The 24,331-nt window shown below is 56.0% G+C and overlaps 1 protein-coding gene across 2 annotated transcripts in view; it reads right to left on the minus strand.

Moving 5' to 3' along the window:
- Window positions 1-24,331, minus strand: part of SPTB (spectrin beta, erythrocytic) — a 117,484-nt gene that overhangs the window by 10,150 nt on the left and 83,003 nt on the right. For both annotated transcript variants that reach the window (XM_045822108.1, XM_045822109.1), the window contains 17 exons: window positions 21,871-22,627; window positions 21,203-21,405; window positions 21,002-21,092; window positions 19,614-19,760; window positions 18,138-18,401; window positions 17,608-17,814; window positions 17,081-17,170; window positions 13,574-13,852; window positions 12,894-13,024; window positions 11,743-11,947; window positions 11,096-11,470; window positions 9,410-9,654; window positions 7,939-8,077; window positions 7,184-7,268; window positions 6,218-6,414; window positions 5,867-5,916; window positions 5,279-5,357 (listed from right to left, as the gene is read on the minus strand). In XM_045822108.1, the coding sequence (XP_045678064.1) occupies window positions 5,279-5,357; window positions 5,867-5,916; window positions 6,218-6,414; window positions 7,184-7,268; window positions 7,939-8,077; window positions 9,410-9,654; window positions 11,096-11,470; window positions 11,743-11,947; window positions 12,894-13,024; window positions 13,574-13,852; window positions 17,081-17,170; window positions 17,608-17,814; window positions 18,138-18,401; window positions 19,614-19,760; window positions 21,002-21,092; window positions 21,203-21,405; window positions 21,871-22,627 (3,544 nt within the window). The remainder of the gene's footprint in view (window positions 1-5,278; window positions 5,358-5,866; window positions 5,917-6,217; window positions 6,415-7,183; window positions 7,269-7,938; window positions 8,078-9,409; window positions 9,655-11,095; window positions 11,471-11,742; window positions 11,948-12,893; window positions 13,025-13,573; window positions 13,853-17,080; window positions 17,171-17,607; window positions 17,815-18,137; window positions 18,402-19,613; window positions 19,761-21,001; window positions 21,093-21,202; window positions 21,406-21,870; window positions 22,628-24,331) is intronic.

The following is a 24,331-nucleotide window of genomic DNA, read 5'->3' on the forward strand; positions in this document are numbered from 1 at the left end:
TTGGGCCGCATTCATAGCCATCCTCGTACTCATGCGGCCTGAGGGTGGCAGGCTGGACACCCCTATAAGATGCTCAGTGACCCCAGATACACTGACAAGCAAAGAAACACAAGCGAGGAGGTTTATCTCTAAAGGAGATGCTGATAAGTGAGAACCAGGGCATAAGGACGCACCCTGGAGAGAGAATGTTCGACCTTAGCCACGCGATGCTCTTGCCTATGTCACAGCAAGGACTGGACCCAGAGTGTGTGGAGCGGGCTCAAGGGAGGGGCACTCCAGGAAGGTTCGGGAGGCTTAGGCAGTGGATGCTAGAATTCATATGGAGGACATTTAAGAGATGAAAGTCTACAGTGAGGGATAGAGAAAAAACTGAAGGGGAGAAGGAGGACTTAACGAATCACCTGCTAGATGCCAGATGTTCTACCTATGTTCCCTCCAACCCTCACACTCCCCCTGCGAGGCAAGTATCATCACTACACCGATTTTACAGACGAGGGAACCTGGGGATCAGGGCGAATGGATAACTTGCCCACAGCCACACATCTAGTGAGTGGAAGGTTGAGGATCTGTCTGGTCTCGAACTCTGTGCTCTTCCTGCTGCAAGGGGAGGGGTGCCGCTATTCTAGAGGAAAGTACCTACCCGATGGGGTTCACAGGCTAAATGAGACAAGTTCAGCTCATCTAAGACATGTGGCCGGTCTGCCGAGGCAGCAGCGGGGTCACATCAGAGCCACACCAGAAGGGTCCAGAAGAGGAGCTTGGAGCCAGTTAAGGCCTATTGCTGATACTTTAGGTGAGCAAGTAGCACCGGGGAACTGGGGGGTGGGGGAACTGGCCAGGTTCACATCACAGCTCAGAGTTTTTCCCTCCCCCAGCCCTTGAGGTCTGGGCTTCCCTCCCCTGGGTGAGGAGGGGTGAGGGGCTATTGGCAGACAGGTTGGGAAGGCTGTTTGGAAGACAATTTCTTGCAAGAAAAGAGAAAGAGATGGTTTGTTGAGTTGAGAGAAGACAAGTGGGCAGCTTCAAGCCCCATTTCTGAGATGCCTCCGGTGTTGCCTGAGGCCATCCTGAGCCCATCGGTGTCTGGGGTGCTCTGAAACGCACTTGGGAAGAACAACTTAGGGGAGGCCTTTGGAACAGCGAGGCCAGAAAAGATCACGTCTGACCACAGCACAAAGAGCTGGGCACACCCAGCAGTGAACAGATGTCCAGAAAGAGCCTGGAGCAAGTTTCTCTGGGAAGCCTGGAGTGCTGGGGCTATGGGCCAGACTGCAGGCAGACACACCCCTGCCACGCTGACTCAGGCATCCTGGGGAGACAAGGACACACCCAGGTTTAGGGGAAAACTGAAGTTCTTTCCAGGCGGGGTCTGCTCATGATGAGCAAACACCCGACTGGCATTCACTGCAAAATGCCTGAAACAGCAGCTCCGCTGGCCTCACAGGGGGAGGGCAGAAGGGATGGGGAGAGCTTGCTCGGGCAAGAAGAAACACAGCTGCTGCCTCCACACCCACATCCCTTCCATCTGAGGACGTCAGAGCTCGGTCTCTGGCTGCTGATTAAAGCCTCGGGCTGCCTGCTGGGGTGGGTGGGGGTGGGGGAGCGGTGCAGGTTGCCAAGGGGGTGACAGCAGCTGGAGCCGGCCAGGCACTGGGTGAAAGGGGTCCAGTCTCACAGAAGAGTGGAAAGGGCTGCAATCTGGTGCCTGTTCAGCCCCTAGGGCACCATCCCTCACATTTTCCACTGCTGGCTACTCCTCTGATGCAACAGCGACCTCAAAGACTATGGAAGGGAGAGGCACGGGACCTAGAAGTCTCAGCTCCCTGTGTTCACCCCTAACGAGGAAGCTAGCTGCAGGCAGTCTTGAAAGGTCTTGGTAAGAGAGTGCTTGGGAAAAGGAGTCTTCCGTGGCAACTGGAGGCCTGCGGAACAGCACCCAGGCAGCTGCTTTCTGGAGTGGCCTGGTGCCTGACAGTCCTCCTGAGCCACAGACTGGATCTAGCCTTGAGGCTGGAAGGCAGCCAGGGCGTGATTGCCCCAAAGAATGAACCCTGAAGACAGGCTGTTTCCTGTCACAGCCTCCAGAAGCACCAGTCCCTTTCTGGGCTGTGACTGTCACAGCAGCCCTGCTGGGCAAGTTCCTGGGGCAGGCCCTGCTCCTTGCCACAAAGCCAGGGACAGGCCCAGGGCACAGAAGATGCCCCAGGGCTGTTAAATGGCAGGGGGTGTGGGGTGTGTGGGGGCTGGCTCCTGCGGTGGCTCAGATCCTCTGCCATTCCACTTACACTCTGTGAAATCAACCTCACATCTCAACAGTCAGTTACTCAACACCGAGGCCACACCAGGGATTCTGAGGCATCCAGAGCCTGGAAGATGAGAACCTTAGCAGGACCACTCAGCCCTTCCCAGAGCCACACCCAGGATGAAGGGGAGGCACAGAGAGTGATGGGGAGAGGGTGTCCCAGGCGCTGAGGAAGGGGGTGGGCTCAGCCTGCTGTCAGGGCTCCCTCCAGTCCCCGGGGCTGCCTTCGGAGCACTGACCTGGTCAGGAACTGAGGTCCAACCCTGCCTCTCTTCCCTGAACAGGGACAAAGGCAAACACCCCAGCCCTTTGCCCCGATCTTCCCATCCCCTACCTCACGCCCGCTGGCAGCTGGCAAACACAAACCAGGCCCCTAGAGCTACAGAGGAGACAAGAGGAAATTGGGGAAAACCACCTCCCCTGGCCCTCCCTTTATTCAGGCACACTGATAACATTCCGGAATGTTCTTGACTTTCTATGCTCCTGCAGAGGGCTTTATAAGGGCGAAGAGACCCAGGAAGACTAGGTGGCTTGTCTAAAATCATGCAGGAAGGTTCCTGAAGAATTCAGGACTCCAACCCAAAGTCCTGCCCTCCACCCCGGGAGTTTCACTGTCATGATAGCTTGTTTCTTGTGCATGGCCTCACACACTCCTATGTGTACACTTACCTGTATGGATGCAGTGGTTTTTGCCAGAACACAACTCTAGTGTGTAAGAGTAAGAGGTGAGGGAGGCGATGCGTTACTGCGATGTGCTTGAGGAAAACGGTGTGGCAGGGAATGGCACTCGGGCCCCTGCGTGTGCACGTGTGTGTGCTCCCATGTGCCGGGCGGGGAGGCCCGGGATGGGGCCTGCAGGGCGGCCGCCTGTGGTGTGCAGCGAGCAGTCTGGGCAGCGGTTCAGGTGCCCGGCCCACTCCCGTCTGTCCCCCAAGCAGGAAGCCGGCATGCACTAGTGATGGGTTCACATGAAGCAGCACCGCGTGGGTCTATTCTATAGGCCACCGACACCAGACCACACACAGGGGACAGCAGACAGCCACCGTGACCCAGGCCTACCGAGAGAAGGCCCGGCAGACAGCCGGCCCTTCCTGGGGGAGGCCGGCAGTTTCTGCAAAGGTTTCCCAGCCTGCGTGGGACCCATTCTTTTTTCTTCTCGCGTCAAAAGACCAATTGGGTATCACACCCTCCCTCCGAGTTTCGCGGATCCTCATGAAAACTCAACCCAGGGCTGAGACGGGAGGAGCAGCGGGAACTGTTTCCATGAGGCCTCGGGCCTGGTGTTCACTGATTCGCCATCTGGTTTCTTCCCGGGGCTGGGCACAGGCCAGCTCTCCCAGCTGGTGCGGCTGGCTCTCTGAGCAGTGTCTCCAGTGCGGGCTCACTCCACCCTTCCAGAGACACTCGGGTCCAAGCAGGTTTTATTCCCCCCCGAAGCCCATTGACATTAGGGTGTTGGATGGAGGCGGCTCTCATTCACATGTAATCAAGTTTGCAGAGACGTACAGGACACAAACAATGGATGGAGTCACTCAGGGGGTCACAAAGGAGCCTGCAGACCTGGGACACCACCGCACACAGACACACAGGGATGCACGACCGAAGCGCAGGTGGTACAGGAGGCAGGGACAGTCCCAGCCCCCGTGTCCACAGTCTGTGCCAGCCCCCAGTTCTCGCTGCTTCCGGTGGGGGCTGTCACGGGGAGAAAGGGGCTGGGACGAAGTCCACGCGAGACCCCCACAAGCGATGATGGGAGCTTCAGAGGGAACTTCTGGGAGAGACCCTCCAGCGGGAGCCCAGGAATGCCCTCTGCTGGACATGAAGCGCTGGTGCAGCTCAGAAAGGGAGGCGTGTGGCCAGGCTGGAGGCCTCAGAGGGTGAGTGAGTATAAATGAGTGTGAGTAGTATTTCACAGAAGTGTGGGAAGGTTCGAAGTCTGGGCCTGACAGAGACTCTGCACAGGAAATTCTCAGTGTATGTGTATTTTTTTCTGGGGTGGTTGGTGTACCAGAAATTTCCACCTAGAATACCAATGCCCCTAACCCCCAACAGTTCCGGCAAGCTCACCTGGGCACCTGTCCAAGTGGGGTACATGCAGTGGTGAAGCCATGCGAGGCACATGCTGAATTTGTGTTTTCTTCTCAGTCAGCCATGCCCCAGGACACTTCCCCCAAACCTGGGTCACAGCCTCCCAGGCCTCCTGCACGGACCTCCTGGGCCCTTTTAGCTCAGAGACCTCTTCCAGGTGGGGTCCTGGAGCCGCGTGCCCAGGTGACTGGCAGCTGGTGTGTCGGAGCTCCTCCCATTTCCTCCCCTCAGCTACACATTCTCCTTTCCTATAAGTTGGGGACTGGCCCTGTGACCCCAAAGCCCTGGGGGTCTCCCTCATGCCTGAAAGACTCCTTCAAGTCTGTTCTTGCCCCAGGACCAGCTCCATATTCAGACTTGCTGACCAGCAGGCCTCAGGCCAGGAAGGTGCCAGGGGGGCGGGCTCTGCCTAGGAGGGAGGAATGTGCTGGGGGGGTGTCCTGAAATGCCTGTGGCTGTGGCAGGCAGGGCTAGGCAGTGTGTTTGTGGCTGTGTGTGTGTGTGTGTGTGTGTGTAGGGGCGATGTGTTAATGAAGGAGCAAGAGGGAAAATGGGAAAAAGGACAGTGTACAAACACTGATCATCTCTGTATAAACTGTTTCCCCTGATGTAGCTGGTGACATATTTATAGAAGAAAATTTATTGGACTAGATAAAACCAAACTAAGAGAGTCATGCCAGTGGGCTGGCACGTCAGTTTCTTCTGGGTTGGAGGAAAAAACCTAAGTGAAAAATGCAGGCTGATCTGAAGGGGGAATCTGGGAGGGGGTGGGGTGGCGTGTGCCTGTCCTTGACTTCCGCCCCGGTCCCCTGGCCGGGCCTAGTAGGGATGCGCGGGTTCTGGCAGCAGCGAATCCAAGGAACTAGACAAGTGGGACAGGAAACTGACCGGGGACGTTCTCACGGTGGCCGCTGGATCGGGAACTCGGGGACCCTCCCCTGCTGTCTCTCCTTCCTCCTCTTGAGGCCTGTGAAGACACAGCCCCTCTTCAGAAACAAGCACCTCTCTGAAGCCAGCATCTACCCCCGAACCTGGCTCTCCCACCCTCCTCAGGGAGCCCACACCACGTGTCTCCCTGTCCAGGCTTCCGGGCAGCCTGGCAGGTGCTTGGCAAGGAGCTGCTTAATCTGCCTTAGCTTTCTGGCTGAGGCAGGTACTTCAGGAACGGCCACTCTGGGGCATGTGAGCAGCTGGCTCCCAGGGCAGGGCAGGCGACTCACAGCAGCCCCTGCTCTCTACCAGCCCTGTCTGTAGCGGGTCTTGAGGCCACCTGTGATTTGGGCTTGACGAAAGCTCCTCTCTGCCTGCAAGATCCAGACACTCCGGATTTCTCTAACTAGTGGCCCAGGTGTGAGAGATCACCGGTGTATTATTAAAACATCAGGGGGCTGTTTCTGATGAAAAATACCCCCCTCCCCCACCCCCACCCTTGGCAGTGCTCCAGTGAAGCTGCCACTCAGCCCTCCCCGTTCTTACCCAGTTTCCTCCACGGGTCTCTCCAGGATCTGACGTTCTTTCAGCTCCAGCTAGAGGAGGAAAAGGCCAGGGGTGTCAGAGTCACCACCAAAGAGGGGAGACCACTCTCAGACACATTTCTCTAAAAGTGGCTCTGTGTACCCAACACACCCTGGTGTATTTCCTTTTGGGATCTATCCCCTTTTGTCTTTGGGTTCAAAAGTCAGTACTTTCTGCCACTCTTACTTCCTTCCCACTCTCCCACCTTGCCGAGCCTTTCACACTGTTCATGGGCGTCTGTTAACCGGCTAAGTGTTCTTGCCTTGAGATACCCTCCAGGCACGGCTGCCCACCACCCAGCCTCCCGCTCACCGTGGTGGGCTTCTCCAGGGCAGCGAAGCGCTCTGCCCAGCTGGCTGTGGATTTCTCAAAAGCCTCATGCCTCTTGATGAGCTTCTCCACACTGTCCACTGTGTGTCCGAAGTCCCGGCTGGCCAGGTAGGGCTCCTGGGCAATCAGCCACGCTTCAGCCACGGAGGCGTCCCGCGAGAACTGGCATACTTCCAGCACTGCCACGGAGAACGAGACACAGGCCCACCCAAAGGGCCCCGGGGGCTGTCAGCACCCGAAGGTCAGCTCCTGCGGGGCCTCGGGGCCACTCTGCAGACAGACTCGGAGCTGGCAGTCAGGCAGGAGGTTCACACCTGTGTGCTTGTTACTGTGTGGACACCCTGCTCAGTGATGGCCTTCTGCCTCAGTGAGACCGGCGCCCCTTCCCAGACTGGGCCCCTACCTCATCTCTATCAACAGTGGTATTTTAAAAACCCGCCAGTTAGAACGAACTCCATCTTGAAAGCAAGATGTAGTTTAGACATCTCCCTTTGAGGAGCTGTCACCTGCACTGAACACCCTCTTCTGGCCCTTGGCTGTCTCACAAAATCATGCACGAGTAGCCATAGGACCAATCCAGGTCTTCTTGGCTCTGGCGGGATTTCTCCACCTCTCCCAGTCTCCAGCTGCCAGGCCAGAGCTCCTTCTGTACCTGACGCACCTAAGATCAAACATCTGGGATGCACTAAGGCCTTATCCTGACCCCTCTCCAAGCCACACTCTATGGGGATCTCAGCCTGGCATGAAGTGGGGGTGGGGAGGTGGGGGCAGAGAGATTGGGGCTGGCTGGCTGGTTCCAGCAGCGTGGGTCTCCTGAGGGGATCCCTGAGGCCCTTGGCGATGGAGATCCATCGCCACTTTCATGAGTGTGTGTGGGGGTTCTCCCAGCAGTGGTGACGTCACTCCCCACACCCTCTCCTGGTTCCCCAGCTCCCAGGCTGCACTCACACATGCTGAGCCGCTCCCAGCGGGCCTCCCACTTCTCGTTCATCTCCTTCCTCCTGGATACCACCTGCTGCAGCTTCTCCCTGATCTGCGGGGAGGGAGGGAGAACAGCCCAGGCTTGGGTAATCCTGCCAGGGTGTGAGGCGGTACACAGACAGATCCTGCAAAGAATGCTGGGTGGGCTTGGTCACAGAGACCTAGCTTCAAGTCTGGGCCCTGCTTAATCTGCCTTAGCTTTCTGGCTGAGGCAGGTACTTCAGGAATGGCCACTCTGGGGCATGTGCTCAACTGGCTCCCAGGGCAGGGGAGGTGACTCTGCAGCAGCCCCTGCTCTCTACCAGCCCTGTCTGTAGCAAGTCTTGAGGCCACCCGTGATTTGGGGTTAACAAAAGCTCCTCTCTGCCTGTAAGATCCAGACACTCCCGATTTCTCTAACTAGTGGCCCAGGTGTGAGAGGTCACAGGTGTGCAGCCTTGAGCACGTTGCTTAACTTCTCTGAGGCACACGGGCCTCCCCTAGAAAGTGGGTGTTGCCAACTGCAAAACGTGCACACGTGTGGGTGTTGGGTGGGTTATTAGCCTGCTCTCCCTGCAAACAGCCAGCCCCTTGAATGGGTGTGGGGGGCTCTTATCACCAGTACTCCCTGGGGAAGAGAAAGATGCACCTCCTCCGCAGAACCCTGCCAGGAAGCTGTCTGGCCCGGCAGGAGTGGGGGCAAGGCCAGGGAGGAGCCATCTCTGGCCCACCGTCCCTCTCACCTCCTCGGAGGCTTGGTGCTCCCGCTGCAGCAAGGACTCGCCAAGCTCCAGGCAGGCCTTGAAGTTCTTGCTTCGGGTTTCGATCTCCGCCCTGATGCCCTGGTGATACTTCATGAGCAGTTCCACGGAGGAGACGTCCCTGGGGTGGGGGTGGTGGGCAGGAGGACAGCAGCAGGTGAGAGAGTTTGGGGAAGAAGCAAATGCTGGTGACTCTGGTCAGCCTAAGGCCAAGAAGTCCCGACCAGAGGGGCCACTGCCCCTGCCTGGGGGTCTGAGGCCACTCCCTTCTCTGCCAGCCTGGCCCCGGCAGGAACACTGACGCCCTGGTGTCCGCCACTGCTCGTGGCCAGGGCATGGGCAGGGTGCAGGGACCCCAAAAGTGGCCTGGGAATGTTATTCAGCAGTGAAAAGGAACGAAGTACTGACACATGCTATGATACGAAGGAATCCTGGAAAGGGTGTGCTGAGTGAAAGAAGCCAGTCAGGAAAGACCACATATTGTATCATTCTATTCATGTAAAAAGTCTAGAGAGCCCTGGCTGGTGTAGCTCAGTGGATTGAGCGTGGGCCTGCAAAAACAAAGGGTCGCCGGTTCGATTCCCAGTCAGGGCACATGCCTGGGTTGTGGGCCAGATCTCCAGCTGGGGGCACGTGAGAGCAACCACACACTGATGTTTCTCTCCCTCTCTTTCTCCTTCCCTTCCCCTTTATCTAAAAATAAATAAATAAAATCTTTTAAAAAAGCCTGGAGAGACAGAAAACAGATTAGTGGTTGCCAGATTAGTGGTTGCCAGGTGCTGAGGGGAGGGGCGATGAGGGGTGAGGACAGCTGAGTGGTATAGGGTTTCTCATTGGGGTGATGACAACCTTCTAAATTGATACTGTGATGGTTGTACAACTGTGACTATATGAAAAACCATGGAATATTGAATTGCATGGTATGTGAGCTGTATGCTCATAAAGAAGTTAAACATACAAGCTTGACCTCCAGGACCGGCACCAGAGGGGCAGAGGGGGGACAAGGGCCACAGATAACTGCTAACCCAACACCAAGTGCAAGGGCAGCCCTGGTCCCCACGAGGCTCTCAGTGCCCAGGGCTCTGCTGCCGCCACCGCCTCCTACAAGCAATGAGCTCCTCCCTGAGTCTTGGGGAACAATACTCCCCCAGCGCTGGGTGAGGAATAGACAGTGAACCCTGTATTTTCACTGCCATCACTGTAGAAGCTCAAGAACAGATGTCTTTCTCGCCACACTCAGCATTCCCTTTACTCGGAAATGGTCAGTTCCCCCAGCGGAAGCTGAGCTGCTCAGTTTCTGCCTGGACCCAGCCCTGAGGGTCGCCCTGGGACCCCTGTGCACCCACAGTGCAGGGTCACCCCCCGGGGAGTAGCCTCAGTGCAGTGCCCTGGGCTGCTAGCATCTGGGACAAGGTGGCCAAGGCGTGGGGCTGCCCTGAGGATGCCCCCTCACCTGGGCCTCTCCTGGGTCTCAATCTGCCGGATGATGCTCTCCATCCAGGAGAGGAGGTCGCGGGCCATGCTGAAGAAGCGGAATTTGTCCGCCGTGTCCACAAGCTGGGTGCGGCGCCCCGCACAGGCGTCGAGCAGCGCCTGCCACGCGGCAGACACCTCCTGCTCCTTGTTCTGGATGGCGTCTGCCTTCTCCCCTGCGTATGCTGTCTGCAGGCGGGTGGCCACGTCCTGGAACTGCTGTACCTGCGAGCAGCCGAAACTGGACATTGTTCCCCAGAAAGATGCATGTTGGGCCTGGAATGGGTGAGGGCACCTCCCCTCCTGGCCTCCCTGCCCAGGGCACTGCTGGAAGGTACCGCCCACTGGGTGCTGCAGAAAGCTCTTTCTGGCTTTAGCACCTCTGCCGATCCAAGGCACACCCCCCACTTGGGCTTTGATCCTCATCAAAGGGGAGTGGGAGGGACTCTATGCCCTTTGATCTCCTCAGAGGTATGATAATAAAAGTAACTATGTACCAGAAGCTGTTCTAAACACTTTAATTTATTACTCTCTTCATTTTTTACCACCCCCCCCCCCCAAGACACACTATTACTATCTCTATTTTGGAGATGGGGAGGGATGGGGCGGCTAAGTGACCGGCCTGAGGTTACCCGGTAGAGCGGGACAGCTGGGGTAGCAGGTTGCTTCCAAGTCCCTGTTCATGACCACTCCGCACGCAGCCTCTCGGAGGAAGGGGCTGCAGCAGACCCCTGTTTGAGGCTGGCCCCAGGGCAGTGCAGCCTCAGCCCTAAGAACTCCGTGGGGCTGTGCCTGCCTCCAGGCTCTGGCACCTCCAGGGCACAAGAGCTGCACTCCAGGCCCCACCTCCAGCTGGAGGACAAATCCCTAGGTTGGCCACCCCATCCCTCATGTGAACCAGGGCCCTGAACCCCATTGGGTTGGTGTAAGGCTGCGCAACAGCCCATCTTTCCTGCTCCACAGGAATCCCAGCCAGCCCCCAACAGTTGGGGCCCCTGGTCCCTGCTCTATCACACTGAACTGTGTAGAAGGCTACAGATGTGTGGCGGTGCCTCAGGGGCACCCCAGTGAGGGGTGGAGGGGGTGGTCTAGGCAGATTTGGGGGCTCCTGCAGCTCCCATGTGGAAAGGCTGAACAGCCTCATGGCTGAGGACAGCAAGTCTACAGCCAGGCTGCCAGGGCTCCCCCGCCAAGTGCAGGTTCCAGGCCCCTTACTGACCCCGCTATGGCTGCCTTTCCTCATCTACAAAGTGCAGGTAATGCTAGTCCCTCCCTCAGTGGGTGGCTCTGGGGTTCAGTGAATATGTGTACAGCTTAGAACAGTACCTGGTGCTAGAAAACATATGTGTTTGCTGATAATACTGTAATACTTCACACAGCCAGAGAAATTGTATTTTAAGGTATTTTATGCACTGGGTTTTTGTCAAGACTCAGATTTAATAACGAGAAGCTGAAGAACGTCTGAAAGCCACCGCTCCCTGCCTTTCTGCCCTGAGCTGTTGCCTCTCTGAGGGGTGGACTCTCCTGGCGCCTGTTCTGGTGGTTTCCCCTGCAGAAGCCAGGGCAGGACCCGACATGCCGGGGCCCCCAGGACACTGGTCAATGGGGAAGATGTGCAAGGAAGGTCCCCAGAGCCTGCGGGTGGACAGCGAGGGGTAGAAGGCACCTGCACGCCCAGGAGGTGGAGCTCCCGCTCAAAGGCCGTGTGCACCCGGTGGAAGGACTCGGCAGTGCTGGCGTCCAGCCCCACGTCCTCTGGCAGTTCGCGGTGCTTCTCGTCGATGAGGCCCAGGATCTCGGTGCCCGTGTAGAAGTAGCGGTGCAGGTCATAGGAGGCGGCCAGCAGCTGCATGCGTGTGTCGATGAGCTCCAGCAGGTCTGCCCACATCTCATTCAGTCCGTCCTTCCACTCAGCGATGGTGGCCGCCTCTCCGTGGCCCGCGTCGATGAGCCGCTCGATAATGGCATTCACGTTGTCCACCCGCTCCTGCCCAATGGCCCCAGTCTCCCGGGCAAAGTCCCGGAACTTGTCCCGGAGCAGCTGGACAGGGGTAGAAAGAAATGCGGATATTGCGGTCAGGAGTGAGTGGTGTCACTGCACTGACTGCAGACTCTCCTAGGTGGCAACTACAACCACCTGGAACCACACTCCCACACCTTCCCCAGGGCATCCAGAGCATCCGCTGCTGTGCCCGCATCTCTGGGCGGCACTTTGGGCCTGGCAGGTGTGTGTGTGGGTGCGTGGGTGTGCACGTGTCTAGAGCAGCAGCTCTTGCATTTGAGGAAGACGAAGAGAGTGCTGCGAGTACTCACAGTAACGTGGTCAAAGTCTTGCCCCATTTCTGGGGACGAGGCCACCAGCTCCTTTTCTGCAATCCACTGCTCCAGGTCGTCGGCCTCCCTCTTCAGCTGGAACAGGTGGTACATGTTCTCCAGCTTCCGTTTGCGTTCCTCCGCCATGTCCTTCAGCCCGGCATACTGCTTGTCCACTTGCCCCTGGAGTCTGATGATCTGTTCCCTGGAATTCGAACAAGAAAACCTTCAGACAGCGATAGAAAACTCAGAGCAGCCAGCTCAGGGGAGCTGACCACTCCTCCCAGCCCTGCCATGGGCGCAGGTGGGGAAACGCAGCTTAGGAGAAATGGCAGTGACTTCTCCGGGGGAAGAGTTGGGGAGAGAAGGAACCGCCCCTAGACCATGATGATTCAGGGAGGACAAAATGTGTCCCCCTTGGAGGTGGATGCTTCCTGCCACTGCCCAGCACCTTGGGAAGCCTACAGAGACACAGCAAACGGGGAATCCTCCATTATTCTTCCAAGGAGGCTGATGGGCAGGCGGTCTGAGCGGGACCCCAGCAGCAGCGGGCCCTACTTAGCTCTTTAGAGAGGGCCGTGCAGTGCCTGGGGCTCCCTCCTTGGGGCTCCTTGGGAGATGCTGGGGGGCTGTTGAGGACTCGTAGCTGTGGATGCCCTAAAGGCAGCTGAGGCAGAGCCGTGACTGGGGGCAGCCTGAGGTGTGTGGCCCAGTGGGCTCGCATCTTTGCAGAACCCGCACAGCGGAACAGCTGAGATAGATGAAGGCTGTTTCCTTCACCCCTCTGTAATCATTTTGCTGAGAGACTGTGAGACCATGAAGTACCTTCTGGACCATAAAATGAAAAGTGAGCATCTCTTAGCACAGCCCAACTCTTCAAAAGACCGGGGCTCTCAGTTCACTCAGAGGGTAGTTTCGCTATTTCGTTTTCTGATCTTCTTGCAAGCTAGGCCTCAGCTGGCCCTGTTTGAAGCCACCCATACAGAACCCAGGCATGACATGGAATTGGGCCAATCAGGAGTCCAGAAAGCAGTTCTCTCAAACCCATACTTTTCAGGAAAACTATTCCTGTTTTCCCACTTGAACCTGAATGGATCCTGGCTGGTAGGGCCTCTGGCCTGACACCTATGACCTGGCCAAGTCTCACGCACCCCTCGGGGTGGCCGGCAGTGAGCAGGCTCTGGGCCCGGCCGGCCAGCTGCTTGATGTTCCGCCCATACTCCTCCACTGCACGCTGTTGCCGCAAATGCCGCTTTAGCATCACGATGGCGCTCTCTTCATCCTAGGAGGCAGGGGACCGACATGAGCTTGGCCTGGCCCAGGTTGGTCTGGCCCAGCTTACAGCCCAGCTCCTGGAGGTGCCTGAGCTGGGGAGAGCCAGGCTCTAGGGACACCCACAGGGAACTGTGCTGTCCTTTCCTGCAATGCCCGCATCCCACCTTCCTCTCAACACCCCCAATCTGATATCTACCCTTCTGGGCCCAGCTCCAGCTTTCTGTTTTGTGGAAACTCCTCTATCATTCCAGCTTTTAGAGACCCCCTGATGCCACCTCTAACCCCCTTCCATAGCACAGGCCCCATGGTACAAAAAAGGTGAAGAACCCCTGTGTTGGAGCAAATTTAAGTTGGCAGACAGGGCACCCGGCTGCAGTATGTGTTCTCTAGGGGTGCATGCAAGAGGTGGGGCGACCTGAGAAGGAGCGTTCCTTGGACACCCTCCCCCTGTCCTCACTCCTCACATGCCTGGCTTCCATGGCTCCCTCTGACTGCCCACCCCCAGCTCTTCCTCTTGGCCTTGGCACCCAGCCTGGCAGCCCTGGCCTGAGCTGACCTTGGGGGTCTCGTCTGAGATGACGTAGAGCTCCTGCTCACTGATCCAGGCCTCGGCCTCGCCGGCGTCCAGGTAGTACTGCTGTGCCTCGCTGGCATCCCGCAGGCGCTGCAGCCTCCCGGCTGCCGCCTCCCGCAGCGTGTCCCACGAGCTCTGCAGGTGGCCCAGGCGCTCCGCGATGTCCCCACACTCAATCTCTGCCTCCTCCACCAGCTGCTGCCCTCTCTGCAGCACGTCCTCGACCCGCGGTGCATGGCCCAGAATCTCATTCTGCAGGGTCTGGGGTGAGAGGGGAAGAAGGGCTCAGAGGCAGGGCCTTCCCACCATGCAGGTGAGGCCAGGCCCAGGTGACGCCCGGGCACCTCTTGCTCCCTCCCACTCAGGGAAGCTAGAGCAGAGTGGGGGGTGGCCATAACAACTGCCAGGACCACACACCAGGCACAGTGCTAGACACTTCACATCACTCTCCTCTCACCCCCCCCCCCCCCAGTCTGCTGGGATGAGCACCAGGCTCTGGCACAGAGCAGGTCAGGTGCCTGTGGGCAGCCAGGGGCAGAGCCGGGATCTGAACATGACCCCCTCTGCTCCCACAGCCGGTGCTCTGGACTGCCCCCTGTTCTCCCTGGGTTTCAGCAGAGCTTGATTCTCAGTTGTTCAGGATAGAGGAGAGGAAAACAACGCTCAAATGGCCCTTTGATATCTTATCCTAAGAGCTTTCATTCCTACAAAGCTATAGCTGACTGCTTCCCCTCGTACAGAGTTAAGGGTTTTATTTTGTTTTCCCCATTTCTATTTTTCGAATCTCTTGGGAGCTTTGTATTACTTTCTTGTTTGAATCTTTCATCACCAGAATGGCATTTTCCTCCCACTTTGGGACTGGGTCACCTTTTTTTCCAGGGGACTGTGACCCATGTGTCACTCACTTTCTGGTCCCAGAGGCCTGAGCCTGGGTGCTTCTTGCATGTGGGTTCCTGGCCCCTGACACCTCATCCTCCCTGTCTACAGCTGCCCACAGCCTTTAAAGCCATCTGGAGGGTGGGGGCAAAAGCAGGACATGTGGGCAGTACAGTGACTGACAGGATTGACAATATACAGAACTAGCAACCTCCGCGTGGCACCTGCCTTGGGATCGAGGCTGACATTTTCCTGGGGTCTGTGCAATTGTATTCAAACCACTCATGGTGTGAGCTCTGTTTGTCGGTACTTTCCCTGGATCTCAGGACCTTGGCAAGGAATGCTAAACCATCTCTCTCTCTCTCTCTCTCAAGCAATTGCTTTCTGGGATACTGTGAAGTGAGCTTACTTGTGTTGTCTTCTTCCGTGACTTCATTCATTCAACACATATTTATTAAGTTATTTCACATAGAGCAGAGCCTGTTCTAGGGACAATGGGGGAACAAAGCCTCTGTCCCCATAGAGCTTACACTCTAGTAGAGGAAATAGATGGCAAGCAGGTAAATAAGGGTAGGTAATGGGAGCTAGAAGGAAAGCACGACGAGATGAAGAAAGTCCGCCGAGATGCGGTGGTAGCTGCTTTAGCCTGGGGAGTCAGGAGGGCCTTTCTGAGGAGATGACGTTTGGGTGAGATGCCCCCACACAAAGATCTGGGGGGGGGGGTGAATGTTGCTGGTGGGAGGGAAAAGCAACTGCAAAGTCCCTGGGGTAGAGGCGAGCCTGGGCCATCTAATGGCCAGAGAGAGAGAGAGAGTCAGAAAAGCTAGAACACTGTGAAAGAGGGAGAACGTGGTAAGGGATGAGATTTAAAGGCAGGTAGGGTCCAGATCAGACAGAACTATGCTTCTTAACCCTGGGTGCATCTGGGAAAACAGACACAGCCAGGGCGCCAACCCCAGTGATCCTAATTAATGGCTTTGAGGTGGGACTCGGGCATTCGCAGGGTTAAAAGTTCCCCCAGGTGATTCTAATGGGAAGCCCGAGTTGAAAACCACTCATGTGGCACCTCGAGGGACTTGTTCTAGTTGCAGGGGATAGCCCGTAAAGCAGTGGCTCTCAAAGTGGGGTCCAGGCCAGCAGCCTCGGCACAATACAGGGTCTTGGTAGAAATGGAAATTACCAGGCTCTACTCCCAGTTTGATTCAGTGGATCTGGGGTGGAGCCTGGCCAGCTGTGTCTGAACAAGCCCTCTGGGCGAGTCTCACACACACTGAGGTTTGAGAGCCGCTGCAACAAAGGGAAGGGTAAAATGGGACTTGAGCCCTGGCCAGGCTAGCCTGAAACAGTCTTCTCTAAGGCAGCCATGCTCTCCCAGGAAATGATCTTTCCCTTCTTGTTTAGAAGAACCCTATTTATACTTGCCCTTTTCTTAAAATAGCATCCTTTGGCCAGAGGAGATGAAAATCTTTTGGCAATAACACTAACTAGACAGAGTCAAAAGTCTCTAGTGTTGGAAGGACTGAAGTTGACTCGTTTTACAGTTGAGGAAACTGAGGCCCCAAGGACACTGTCTTCTACCAGCTTCCTTCCTTTGAGTGGAGGTTGTGGTGTTAACCCGCATCCTACCACCTTCCAGCCCAGGTCCCTTCGTGTGGCCACTGGAGCCTTTTGATCATGTCAGCCCAAAGCAAAGGCTCTGAGGGAGCTTTTAAAGAACCCCTTGGAATATAATTCAGGCCCTGGCACAGTGGCTGGGCCCTGTGGGCAGATGGCAGCTGCTGTTGCTTTGGGGAAGGAAGTACTGGTGGCCATGACCTTCCTTTCCTAGGAGCTATAATGCTGACTGGCACTCTGGGACACCCTGCTCTCTCTAGGCTAAGTCCCCTGGCTCTCCTTGCTCATGGCTATGGCTGCTCCTAATTCTTGACCCAAAGAGCAGACCAGGCAGGAGGAAGGACTCTCTTCCCAAAAGCAGGGTCTGCGGCCAGCCTTTGGTCAGACACAGAGGCAACACGACCAATGTAGCCAGCCTTGGAGGATGCGAGGTAACTGTGACTCCAGAGGGGGTGTGGCATCTGCTCACTTCCAGCATCCTGATCAGGGCCACAGGAGTTTACAGCCAGGCCTCAGAGAGAACAGAACAGCAAATGAACGTGGCTCTGAGTCCGAGGCTCAGAGTCTGAGGTCCATGGCTTCCTAATGGGGTTTGAGCTCCCCAAGTCTTCACATGTCCAGAGAAGTGGGGTCTACTAACCCTGAGGATACCCCACTTGCCCAGCTCAGCCCTGGAAGAGGGAGGGCAGCCAGGAGCTGTGGGCCTCCTCTCAGGGAGGCCATGGAATAAAGAAGCTGCAAAGCTAAACCCGAGGCCTCACGTCTGGGCCCTGCATTCACCTGTGCCCTAAGGAGTCTGAACGGCCTCAAATCCCAAAGCATCTAAACAAGCCCCCACCCTGCTCCCCTGTGGTCCTCCCAGAATTCTCTCCACCATCACCAAAGCTGCTCTGTTAGGGGGTCTGGGGACCCCAGAGCTACTAACAAGAGTGATAATCTGCTGTCACTGGCCTTCTGCAGGAGGGGCAGGTGGCACTGACAAGGTAAGGCGGTACTTACCTGGTTCTTCTTCATGAACAGCTGCACGGTTTGCAGATTAATGCCATAGTCGGCCGACTGGGCCAGAGGCAACCTCTCCTCCACCCAGAGCTGCGGAGAACAAAGGCAGGAGGACAGCTGATGACAATTGTGCCCTCCCTTTCCCGAGAACCCGCCACGATCCACACAGAGTGCTGCTTGTCATGTCTCCCTGGTTCTTCCCAACACCCATGTCAGGGTTTTGTCCCCATTTCACAGATGGGGACATTTTGGTATTTGAACTGAGGTTCCTGGTCACACTGAGGAAAGGTAACATAGCTGGATTGGTAACCCAAGTCTGTCTGGCCCAAAAGTCCATGAGTGAGTTAACATTCAGAAAGCACTGGCTTTACTTTTATATTTAATGTAAGCACCGCAACAATCCTGTGAGATAAGGGGGTGAGATGAACAGACATCCGCTGCCAAGAGCTGCCCTGGGTGGCAGCCAGTAATCCTGACGGCAGCCGCTGCCTCGGCTGCTGGGGGGTTGAGGGTTGCGGCACACGTACCGTCTCATCCTCTAAGTCCCGGCTGATCTGCAGCTTGGCCCTGGATGATTCGAGCTGCTTCTTCCTCCTCCCCAGGGGCTCCAGGAGGTCCAGGAACCGCTTCTCGATGCTAAAGTCAGCACCCTCCTCTTCCTCTCCCAGCGAGGGCATCTCAGCAAACAGCTCCCCCAGCTCCTCCTTCCGCACATTCACTTGGTCCTCCACACGCTGGGACACAAGGGGACAGTGTTGGCACTCGCCCGGCACCTGGGCAGCCCCTCCCTCCTGTCCATCATCCCACCCATCCTTTAAGGCCCAGTTTGAGCTCCCTGGTTGCCCCCCTCATTTTTCCCTCCCTGGAGCACCTGGACTTTCCTTCCCAGGCATGCCTTTATTAACCCATTTGGATCCCTGTCTTACTCTCTTGCAAAGGAGACATTTTTGCACAATAAAGGCAAGTCCAGCTAAGAGGAACTGGTTTTCAGGGTTCAGATTTGCTCCCCAAGACCCCTTCTATTCCAACACTCCCAGTGTACAATCCGCTCACGTGCCTTCAGCTTAGCCAACATCCGGTTGACACTGGTCAGGTCCTTGCCCGGGTCGTCTGACCGCAGCTGGTCCTCCATGGCGCTGATCCACTTGTTGAGGTCAGCTTGGGTCTTCGAACGCAGGTCAGAGCTCCTGGCGGCTGAGAGCTGTTGGGCCTTCTCCTTTGTGGTGGCCTGAAGCTCATCCCAGAGTCGGTGCAAGGCCTCCAGCCTCTGGGACACCAGGGCTTCAAACTGGGGCTTCTCTTCCCTGAGCTGTGTGCCTTCCTGTGTGGCAGAGAGGCTAGCTCACTGTCCCGCCCTGGTACAGCCCTGCTCCAGGTGGCTGCAGAGGGCTGCCCGAGGGGAGGCCAGAGAAGCCAGGAACCCATCTAGAACTTGGTGGGGCCCATTGAAAGACCGTGTATCCCTGAATTTTTTTGCAGAAGGCGGGACAGCAGGAGCTGTGTTTGGGGTAAATGACTCGGGAAGTTGCAGTATGGAGGGCTGCAGGCAAAGGTCAGCTGGAACTAAAATTGTTTTTTAATTAGAGAAAAAAAGGTTCAAGATCCATCCAGGTACAAGCAGCCTGGAAACCACCCTGAGTTCCACCCTCTCCTGATCGTCTCCCCAGAGGCTGTGCACCAACCAGCCTTCAGTGGGATCTTTCAGTTGCTGTCTTTGCCTTCGCAGGTTTTCACCTGCACAAATGTATCTTTTTTGGGTGAGTACAGTATGCTATGACTTGGGTCTAGGCATATATACCACTCATGACAGTCAATATTTATTAAGTATTTAGTAATCATCCAGGACTATTCTGAGTGCTTTAATGCTCACGACTCCTTCAGGGAGGGAGCTGTTATTACCCTCCTTTTACAGATGAAGAAACTGAGGTGCAGGCAGGGGGAGGGGGACAGTCTGGCATGGAGCCTGCACCTTCCACTGCTGTGGACACCGCCTCGTGTGGCCCCTAGGCCTGCTTCTCCCTACACTGGTTGCCACCATAGGAAAGAACAAAGGTACCCGATTCCAAGATCTAGCTCCAGCCACATTTTCACTTGGGCCCCTGGGAAAACTCATTACAGAGGGGATCCTTGCACCCCCATCTGCAAGGGGTGTGAATAGCCCCTCCCCAGTGGTTCTGCCTGTGCAAAAGGTGAGCACCAACAGACTGCTCTGCTCATGTCACAGGTCCCCTGGGGCTGGGGACCTGGGGAAGATCACAGAAGGCAAACAGATCACTGCTCTCCTGGCAGTGGATGCTAAAGCTCTGACTTGAGTGTCTTAGGTGTCCTGCATTGTCCCCAGACTCAGGTGACCCAGAAGGGGCACCTGTTCTGACCACGCTTAACAAGACTGGACATAGCTGAAGGTTTAACTACTATTTGGAGAAGTTTTTTCACTTCCCAGTTCTGCGCTGCCCCGCACGCTGCAGGACGGTGTCCGGGCCTGGGCGAAGTCCCACTCAGGGAAGCGCACCTGAGCACCCGCGCTACTCACCGCGTCGATGCTCTCCAGCCACCCCTGGTGGGAGGCTAGCTCCGCCATGAACGCCTGGTGCTTCAGCCATTTGTTGTGAAGGTTTCGTGCTTCATCATAGGAGACATCCTGAGATGTCATCAGCTTGTCGTTGATCCAGAGAGTGAGCTATAGGCAGAAGAAGAGGGGCCAGTCATCCCTGGGTATACCTTCCTGACCAGGGGCTCCGGGCAGGACGTGCTGCCCACCTTGGGCCACCTCTGGCCACAGAAGGCAGCCAAGCAGAGGAAGTGCACGCTCAGCAGAGCACCATTCTCTAACCCTGGGTCCCTAACTCCCAGCGCAGGGCACTTACCCACAGTGTCGCAGGACTAAAATATGGACACCAGTGGGCCTTCCACACCAGTGTGTCCCGTGTGACACCAGGGATATTTATGCTTCTCTCCATATTTCCCAGACCTAGGATGGGGCCTGGGCTCCTGCGGGAACTCGACAAGTATTTACTGGATGGCTAAACCCACTCTTTAGCAGCAGGGCCAGAAATCATTAATAAACACAGAAAAAATGCTTTTGGAAGAAGCAGCCAAGGCCAGAGCCTGTAATTGACGATGAGGGAAGAACTGCGAGGGGCGGCCAGTGTTTCCAAGATGTCCCGGCACCGTACCTGGCCGGGCCTATGCCAAGGGCAGAGGTAGATATGAACACAGTCATTTGAGCTGAGAGGAAAGGGGTGTGAGGAATGGGAGCAAGAAAGAAGTCAGGGAAAGCCCCATTCCACATGGAGACACTGCTAGTGGAGGGACGCAGGAGAGCAGGACAGAGACCTGCCTGCACAGCTTGTCCCAGGCTGAGCCAGGGCCTTCGGATCAGTGGTTCCCCAACCAGGAGGCTTGTTGAAAGTGTTGCTCTCTCTCAAGCCTTGAGCATCTGATTTGTCAGGCCTGAGTGGGGCCCAGGACTCTGCTTTTAACTGGGGCCAGGACTGGTTCTATAATTGCAGGGCCCAGTGCAAAATGGAAATGTTCAAAATCATTAAGAATTTCAAGATGGCAAGAGCAGAGCATTAAACCCAGCGTGGAGCCCTTCTGTGCGCGGGGCGCTGTGTGCATGCACAGGCCACAAGCCCTTGAAGCGGGCTCTGACCAGGGCCATAGGTGACTCCAATATAGATGGTCCACTGAGATGTCCTAGATTCGACAAGTTAAAAAACATCTTCACAGACTTGAAAAAAACAGTATTGTGGACCCAAAGATTCTGGAGGATGACCTAAGCTGTGGAGTCCCTGGAGATCCCCGGACGGAACCCCAGAGTCCCGAGTCAGAAAGGGTCCTTGCGGACGCCCCGCCTCTGGGGCACTTTGCTCTGGAAAGGAGCATTCTGCCAAGTGGCCTGCCTTGCTGGCGCCTCACCTCCTGGCAGTTCTGGAGGAAGTTCTGGAGCTCCAGGTTGTCTCTCAGAAGAACCGAGGCCTCCTGGGCCTTCTCGTTGTTCTTCCTGTGCCTGGAAGGGAAACCAGAAAGCCACGGTCACACAGTGCTGAGTCCGGGGTCGCCAGGCAACACTGCCAGGCCCACCTGATGCCGGCCCATCGCCCAGGGGGCGGAAAGTACCTGTCCTTAATCAGCTGCACCTTCTCCTTGATCTTGTCTGAGTAGAGGTTCCCCTCGGCTACCAGCTTGTTTCCAGAGTCCACAGGACTCAAGACCTTATCCTGGTTGTTCTCCATAGACACCAAAAAGTCCTCAAACTTCCGGATCCCAACCTCTGCAGCTTCTAGGGAGTCGGGGACCTCCAAGTGAGCCAGTGTGTATTCCTGTTGAAGCAAGTTTCCAGATGAGACACGGAGCCAGCCTGCGGAGGTGGTGAGGGCATGTGCCGGGCTGGAGTGCCATGTGCAGCTGTACGGGTCATAGTGTGAACTGTACCCCCAGAGCTGTGCAAGGAAGAGGCTCCCCAGGCCTTCCCCCTACCCCCATCCTCACCCAGGATTACCCCATGAACAGTGGGCCTAAAGCCATGTATGGAAGGGCAACCACCCAGGGGAAAATTCACTTCTCCAGCCTCTAAGTGACCCAAGGATAGGCACAGTTTGGGACACGGGGCTGAAAAAGACACTTAAGAAATGAAGAGGATTGTCCCCTAATTAGCAGCTAAAGAGTCCAAGAACAGCATAAGTTAGTCCCTGAGCCCTGTAGCATGTTCCTAGACTCACCAGTGCTGTTGCCCTGAGAGGTGCCCCCCACCACCCGCCCTCCCAGCCCTGAATGCGTCTCCCTACCTGGTTAGTAAGGATGGCTTCAGCCTGCTTGGCATCTTTCTGGAACTCCTGGAAGCCAAGGCACTGGGCGAGGGAGCGGCCGCGGCTCTCCCACATCCGGCGCAGGGCGTCCCAGCCAGTACTCAGGCCCTCCAGCCGCTGGCCCAGGAGCAGGTACTCTGGGTCCGTCTGGTCCCGGAGCACTTTCTCTCCAGATGCCTTGACGTGCTCGTAACTTTCATGGTGCCCGTCAATCTCATCCTTGATGGCCGCATGCTGCTGCAGGAGCTGCTCGGCCTCTGGGAGCGACTCGGGCATGTCCTCGGAGGCCACGGTCTTCTGGGCCATGGACAGCCAGGACTGAAAGTCATCCAGCTCCTGCAGGAAGGCCTGCAGCTGGCTGGCTTCACCGAGCGAGGCCTCCTGGTCGTTCAGGGCTTGCTGGAGACCCTGCCACAGCTTCTCCACGTGCGCCTGCCGCCCACCAATGTCCTCCTTCAGTTCCGGGTGTGACCCTATCAGCCGTTGAGACTCACGCTCCAGAGCACCCACACGGGCCTGGATGGCGGCCACGTCACGCTCCAGTCCGGACAACTTCCGCTGGATGGAGATGACGCCCGCCAGGTCCCGGCCCAGGTCCTTGATGGACTCCACTACCTTTGTCTTGTCCGTGATCCACTTGCTGGTCTCCTCACAGTCCACGCAGTAGTTGTGCACCCGGAGGGCCGAGTCTACTGCCTCCCGCCTGTCCGACACCATGGTCTGGAATGCCTGCCACCTGCCAGGGGAACATAGTCGGGGGGATAGAGAGACACCCTCTTCCATAACTCTCCCCACAGGGTATCCCTTCCCAGACTTCCCACCAGAGTCTCTCCCCAGAGACTTGGCATACTGAAAAACATCATCTGCCCAACAAACTGCAGTGAATAAGGTTCATTTACCCAATTTCACCCAACACAACATAACTCCCAATCAGGTCTTTCCATCCACAGGAGGCAAGCAGTGGCCTGATCCCAAGCGTGAGTGAAGGCACATGACACTTAGCTGGCTCTCTGTGTAGCTGGATTTCAGGCTAACATACCATTTCCCCAGATCTTCTGAAATGCTGAAAGTAATAAGCTCACATTGCCAACTTCAAGAATGCGTTGGGACGTAGGTTCCTAGCTGTCCTAGAGAAGCTATGAAAATGCCTAAGACCATGTTCAAAGTGCCCAGGGCCTGACACAGTCAGCTTGGCCCCAAAAGAAAAGAGGCCTGGTGAGGAAGAGGTGAGAAGAAGGAGCAAGGGATAAAGTGGGGCTGTAACTGAAATGGAGAACATAACCTGAACCTTCCAGTGCACTGTTGGAGTGATACTGGGAAATATGCAAAGGCCTGGGCAATGTTCTGGGGACCTGGGGTGGGTCTGAAGCCCCTAACAAGCCTTTCTAGAGGGCTGCCCATCAGCCTGGGCCCAGGCCTCTAAGGACACCTCCCTTGGACCTGGATGTGCTCATTCTGCATCACTGTGATAGCTCAGCCCGTAGAGTTCGCTGGATGCTCATTGCTAATTGAACCCATTTTTCTTGAATACCCACAAGGTATAGTAGGTCTATAAATAATGCCATTTTTCCCTGGCTGGTGTAGCTCAGTGGATTGAGCTCGGGCTGTGAACCAAAGTGTTGCACGTTCAATTCCCAGTCAGGGTATATGCCTGGGTTGCAGACCATTACCCCCAGCAACCGCACATTGATGTTTTTTCTCTCTCTCTCTCTCTCTCTCTCTCTTTCTCCCTCCCTTCCCTCTCTAAAAATAAATAAATAAAATCTTTAAAAAAATAATGCCATTTCATTCAATGTCATTTTGTCATAACACTGATGATACGCCATAGGAACTTAACTCTTGTTTATGTCAATTAGCCACTGTTAAAATTGGTTTTGTTATAAGTCATTTTGCTGACAGTCATAGAACCTATCAATGGCGTTAAGTGAGGTCTTGTTGTATGAGCATTATGTCAGCCTTTGGGATGATGCAGACATAGGCAGACTTTGCCTTATGGAGTGTAAGACTGGAGAGAAAGTAAGATCACCTCACAGAACAACTATGGTATAAAGTGCTATGTACACTGTCCATATCAGGCAGAGAGGACTAAGGGAGCTGTGAGAGGGACAGGGGTGATGGTGGCAGGTTTCACGGTGGTCCTCTGAGCTGTATCTCAATGAACAGATCTGTTTAAGGAGGAGACCCTGAGTATGTCACTCTTCTGTGAACCCCCAGCACCGGGTGGATGGCGGTTACAGGACGATGCTGATGGACTGGGTGAAGTGCATTATGGGCACTCCAAAGCGTGACAACGCTCTGGTCCAGGTTGAAAGACAGTCTTGTTGGAAATGCCTGGAGAGAGAAGAGGGAGAGACCAAGGATTTCTCGGCTCCCCTCTTAGACCTCGAGGTCCCTGAGTTCTGGCAGCTTCTGTGCCTGGCACACAGGTGGTGCAGAGGCT

This window comes from Phyllostomus hastatus, unplaced genomic scaffold (genome assembly GCF_019186645.2).
Source record: "Phyllostomus hastatus isolate PE091 unplaced genomic scaffold, TTU_PhHast_1.1 phas_scaffold_501, whole genome shotgun sequence".
Taxonomy (NCBI): domain Eukaryota; kingdom Metazoa; phylum Chordata; class Mammalia; order Chiroptera; family Phyllostomidae; genus Phyllostomus; species Phyllostomus hastatus.